At 33.6% G+C, this 5,432-nt stretch overlaps 1 protein-coding gene across 1 annotated transcript; it reads left to right on the top strand.

Moving 5' to 3' along the window:
- The first annotated feature begins 1,575 nt into the window (after positions 1-1,575).
- LOC121502800 (uncharacterized) lies at positions 1,576-4,750 on the top strand. Its single transcript, XM_041776534.2, has 3 exons — positions 1,576-1,631; positions 4,032-4,212; positions 4,274-4,750. Exons 1-3 carry the CDS (start codon positions 1,576-1,578, stop codon positions 4,748-4,750), a joined length of 714 nt encoding a protein of 237 aa, XP_041632468.2.
- The last annotated feature ends 682 nt before the right edge of the window (positions 4,751-5,432 follow it).

Raw genomic sequence — 5,432 nt, 5'->3', positions numbered from 1 at the left:
CAAACCTCTACTCACCAAGAACAAGATGAAAACAAATTGCTTTTACCCGATTATGAATGCTCAACGTAAAAAAACTAGCTATGGAACTTCCCTTGCTCTTGAACTTGAGGAGTATATTTTATACTTACCGGAGCGCTACTCAATCTTAGATGATGCAACAATCAACATTATAAAGGATAACCGTTTTTATATTTTAAAAAAGGATGATAATAATTTGTACTTGGAATTAAATAAAGTTGTGAAATCATGAAAATTTATACATTTTTTAATACTTTTAAGCTATATATTTGCAATAATAAAAATAAATTTTCTTCAAAAACACAAATAAATTTGTTATAAATATTTAATTACATTTACATTTCTCACAGTATCAAGTGAGTGTCTGAGAAAACTAGAGCAATGAAACGTCAAGTCTTAAAACAGTTGACAGAGAGTAGAAATATTTTAAAAAGAAAGTTCAATGAATTAAAACAAATGAAAAATGAGAATGCTTCAAATTTAGAAGAAACTTTTAAGCCAATTACAGCGCCTTTACATGCAATTCTTGCTGATAATCAGGCCTGCTCCGGTAATCGAAAACGGCAAGATTTTTTCGTTTTCGTTTTTGAAAACGAGAAATTGGTGCTCCGGTAATCCAAATCGAAAGATTTTTTCGATTTGAAAAACGGGCACCTTTTTCTGGCCGGAATGAAAAGTAAATGGCTTTTTATATATGAAATCAGATCTTATTTACAAAAGGAAAAAAATAGTTTACTCAGTGGTCTATTGATGTTTATTCCACAACACCATAAGATCATTCTGGCAGGTAGTTATTTTATAAAAAATTTATTTCTGACCCCACCTCAGATTTGACAACAAAATTTTTGCCGTGTTCAACCAGTTTTCTCGGTTTGGCGATAGGTCGATAAGTTCACCGCAAAAAGTTATCGCCAAGGTTGCCATATTGTTGGTGGAACGAAACATCCAGTTAAAAATACTTATAAAATATAAATGAATACATTAATAACTTTAAAGGACCGCCAAAATAGTTGTTTATAATTAATACTATTTAATGTGATTACTTAAATGGTCCAAATTAACCAAATAATTATTTGAGACCACCGGAATTAAAACTGTGAAAAGTGTGGCAGCATCTTAGGTGCCTGGATTTGCTTAATTCTACCATTTTTTGCCTTTTTCTGGCTTAGATAAAGGGCAATTGTAAATATAATAGGCAGTACTTTACGTTGTTTACTTGTTACCAACAACACAAGTTAGCTGCTTGAGCAGTGAGAAACGATGAGAAAACGAAACATCCGATAGCAGATAATTGCCGAAAACCGGAGCAGCTAAAAACGAAAACGGTTCGTTTTCACCCAAAACGAAATCGAAAAAATTTTACGATTACCGGAGCAGGCCTGAATAAGAAATTTAAAAATTCCAATGATGGTAATGTATCTGAGAAAAAATCATTGGTAAAGAAGGAGGAGCATCATGTCGCGAGAAAACAGTATGTGAGCGAAAAAGAAAGCGAAGAAGAATTTTTTTCACAAGATTCTGAAAGATATTCTGATTCTGATTCTTCTTCTGATTCAAATGAAGAAGAAGAAGAAGATGAAGAAAAAGAAGAAGATCAAGAAGATCAAGAAAATGTAAATAAAGAAAAAGGGGTGGAATACGATCTCAACATTAGTCATTTAAAGAAAGAAAAGCATCTAGACAATAGTTATGGACCTCGAAAAGAAAATAATATATTGATGTTAGGTAATAGTGCACTTAAAATTCAAAAAAATAAAATGGAATTGGAGAGTGGAAACTCATGGACCTTAACACAAGGTCTATACTCATTAATTTTTCATAACGCACCTCGTGACTATACTAAAGATGATTTAAAAATATATAAACAAATTTTAATTGAGACAAGTGCTCACAAAAGAAACTATGAACCCGACGGACAATTAAAAGGAAATCGCTCGAAGAAATATTCATCAATTATTAGACCTCTTATGACATCAGCTGTCTCACCCACTCGAAAATATACTGGGTCAGCATATATGAAGCTTCAACGAACGAAACCTAGATATATTTATTGGAATGATGTGAATGAACTTGTAGACAGGTTACAGCTTTTAATGAGTTCAAAAGCTGCTGGACATAATGGACATTCTAATGAGATTTTATCGATAATAGAAGAACTGCGAGAAGCAAAAATAATATATTAATAAAATAGAAGGCACTTTATAATTTTTCATTAATATTAAAATGTCAATTGACAAGTTTGGTCATTTTTCGAATGATAGAGAATTTTCCTCACTTTTCAAAAGAGAGCTTGAAAGTCTCACGGGTGTTTATCTTGATACTGATGGCCATATAAATGTACAGAGAAAAAGAATAAAAAACTCTTCACAACCAATAAATGATAATGACTTGGTCATTAAACTATATGTAGACAAGAAAATTGATGATGTTAAATTACTACAAATGGAATCGATTGACAAATCATTTGAGAATCGAAATAAAAGAGTATCAGAGTTGGAGAGTAAAGCAATAAAAATGATTACACAATTAGAACATATAGATATCTTGATGAACAACATAATTAATCAAATTGAAAATATTAATAGTTTTATAAACTCAAAAAACCCACCACCACCAAATCTTCGTACGCAACAGGTGGAAATAGAAGGAACTTTGCTTAAAAAAAGCCCATTCGCACACCGTGAAAGAGATCCGAAAACTGATTTAGTTGAAAGTTAAATATACCATTCCTTCAGCTTTTATATTTATAATAATAATGACACTCGACAAGTTTGGATGTTTTTTAATTGAGAGAGAGTACTCAAGGGAGATTAAAAAGGGGGTAATCAAATTTCAAAGCTTACTCACTGACTCTGATGGTAATTTAAATCTTCAGAGAAAAAGATTTAAAAATTGTTTACCTCCCATCCATGAAAATGATGTAGTAACAAAGAATTATGTTGATGATGAAACAAGAAAAGTATTAACAAATATATCTACTGTAATTTCCAATCAACCACAGAAACAGTCAATTTTTAAAGTAAAACCCCGAATAAATCATGTTGAGAGCAAAGTGAATGAAATTTCTTCAAAAATTGATTATCTAAAGAATAATCTTCGTGAGATAATAATGCAAATTGATGAAATAGAAAATAGTATTTTCAGCTATATAATTCACCCGCAATCAATATTAAAAAGTTAAACAATATCTAAGGAGCGAACACCATTCATCCCGAATAAAATTAAAATATGAGTAAGCGAGATATTCAGGCCTGTTCTAGTTTCCACTTCCGCAAAATTTATTCGGATTCGGATTTCCCTGACCTGTTCTAGTGTTCACTTCCGAAAAATTCTTACGGATTCGTATTTCCCTCTGTTAAGTCTCTGTTAATTTGCAGACGAAACGCACGGAAACTTTCCGTGTGCCATTTGGCCGACGGATTCAAATCCGCAAAATCAGAAATTAATTATTTTAAAATACAATGCGATTATGTATATTACAAATGTTAATTGTATTTTATTCCTTGATGTTTTGGAAACATTTTTGCATAATTGAACTAGCTAATACTAACATACCTAATTTATAAATAATTATTTTGTGGGTGCACCTTAAAATCGGTTCGATTCTAACCTTCACCATTATTGCAAATCCGCCGCCGCTGTTTCGTATTTGAGAGGGACCATTTAAGGGTTGTCAGCGTTCAAAAAAAATGCGATGGAATATGTTTCATGTTATTTTAAACAATCGTTGTACTAATTGGTCTTTTATTTTAAGAACTATTATTAACTTTTGCTTAAAAAAAATAGTTTTGTTAAAAATTTCTCCAACATTATTGTACAAACTATGCGTGAAGTGAAGGGTATTTTTTTTCCTTGACCTCCGCAACTCTTTTATGAGCTGCATTTTACAACACCACCTGTAAAAAATTTCACAGCACTGCCTAAGAACAGCTGACTGGCACACGCAATTTAAATTTCAACAATGTAAGTAAAAATAACGCTCAAAAGTTTATTTAATTAACAATTTCTATTAGGAGGAAGCATAAAAATCAGGCACAGGATGAGGTTTTTATCCTTTTTATGGAAAAAAATGATGATATTGCCAGAGGCTACACGAAGGGTGACCGAGTGGCGGTAGATGCCAAATGGGTGGAACTGGCCAATGATTTAAACGCTGCAGGTCCACCAGTAAAAGATGTTGGTGGATGGAAAAAGGTAGGATTCTTTTGAGTTTATTTGAGAAGTTCACATTGAAACTCACAATATTACCTTAAAGGCTTGGGCAGACTGGAAGACCTCCATCAAAAAGAAGCTGGCCCATAATAAAAAAGAGTCCATTGCTACAGGTGGGGGTCCATTTAACCAAATGCCCCTAACAGATATGGAAACCAAAATTGCCGATCTCTGCGGCCTGTTCCGGATGGTAGATGGGATTGAAGGTGCTAGGTCTTTTGGACCCCCGGAACAGCCGATCAAAACGGAGGCAACTGAGGAAAGCTCGCAAAAGCGTCCCGTGGATTCCAGTCCAGCAATAGAATCTCCGGCAAAAAAAATTCGGAAGACGCAACAATTTTCTTTGGAGGAGGCTTGCTCCAGCCAAATGAAAATAATGGAGCGCGTCGTGAAGTCCCTGGACGAGCTAAATGCGACGATGCGTTCCCAAAACCAAATGATGGCAGAACATAATGCTGCAATTTTAGACATAGAAAGGGAGAAATTGGAAGCCATTAAAAAGCATTATAACCAGAAATAATGCAGTCAATGAGATATAAAAGTAATATATGTTCCTTAACGCATTGAAGCGACAATAAAAATTAAGTTTATTTAATAACAAAATTAAGTTTATTTAATTAATACGGTTAAACAAGCTTCGTGCAATTTCGTCCCGAATTTCAGTTGCATTTTCGACGTCTTCCTGAACATTGAGTTGCTCCTCCTCTTGGTAGATCGAATCGAAATACTCCTGATCCATACCAGGCATTTCTGCATTTCGTTGACGGCAAAAGTTATGTAGCAGGCAGCAGACGTTGATAATTTTGCACACAAATTTTGGATCGTAAGCCAAAGTACCTTGAAGACATCTAAACCTACTTTTTAGTAGGCCTATAGTCCTCTCTACAATATTTCGAGCTTCGGCATGCTTCACGTTAAAGATATGTTGCATACTTCCATTTTGTGGACTACGGTAAGGAGTCAAAACAAAAGGTTCCAACGCATATCCGGAATCTGCTAATACAAAGGAATTACTCGTCCTAGAGAAAAATTCTCTTGTATTGCTATTGTTCCAAATGAAGGAATCATGGCATGCTCCTGGATGTGTAGCATCAATTGCAAGAATCTCCATATTATAGTTGCATACCTTAAAAAAACCCACAAATATTGCTATTTTATTTAAATAATAGGTAATAATAGTACTTACCACCATTGCATTAATG

The sequence above is a fragment of the Drosophila kikkawai genome, chromosome 2L (genome assembly GCF_030179895.1).
Source record: "Drosophila kikkawai strain 14028-0561.14 chromosome 2L, DkikHiC1v2, whole genome shotgun sequence".
NCBI classification, from domain to species: Eukaryota; Metazoa; Arthropoda; class Insecta; order Diptera; family Drosophilidae; genus Drosophila; species Drosophila kikkawai.
This window is presented reverse-complemented; position numbering and strand designations above follow the sequence as displayed.

What these genes read in the sequence shown, in the direction of transcription:
- LOC121502800 (XM_041776534.2), top strand. Translation starts at nt 1,576, where the DNA reads ATGAAGAAGAAGAAGAAGATGAAGAAAAAGAAGAAGATCAAGAAGATC. An exon ending in ATCAAGAAGATCAAGAAAAT is followed by an intron (nt 1,632 to 4,031) that starts GTAAATAAAGAA and finishes AATTTCTATTAG; the next exon opens with GAGGAAGCATAAAAATCAGG. An exon ending in ATGTTGGTGGATGGAAAAAG is followed by an intron (nt 4,213 to 4,273) that starts GTAGGATTCTTT and finishes ATTACCTTAAAG; the next exon opens with GCTTGGGCAGACTGGAAGAC.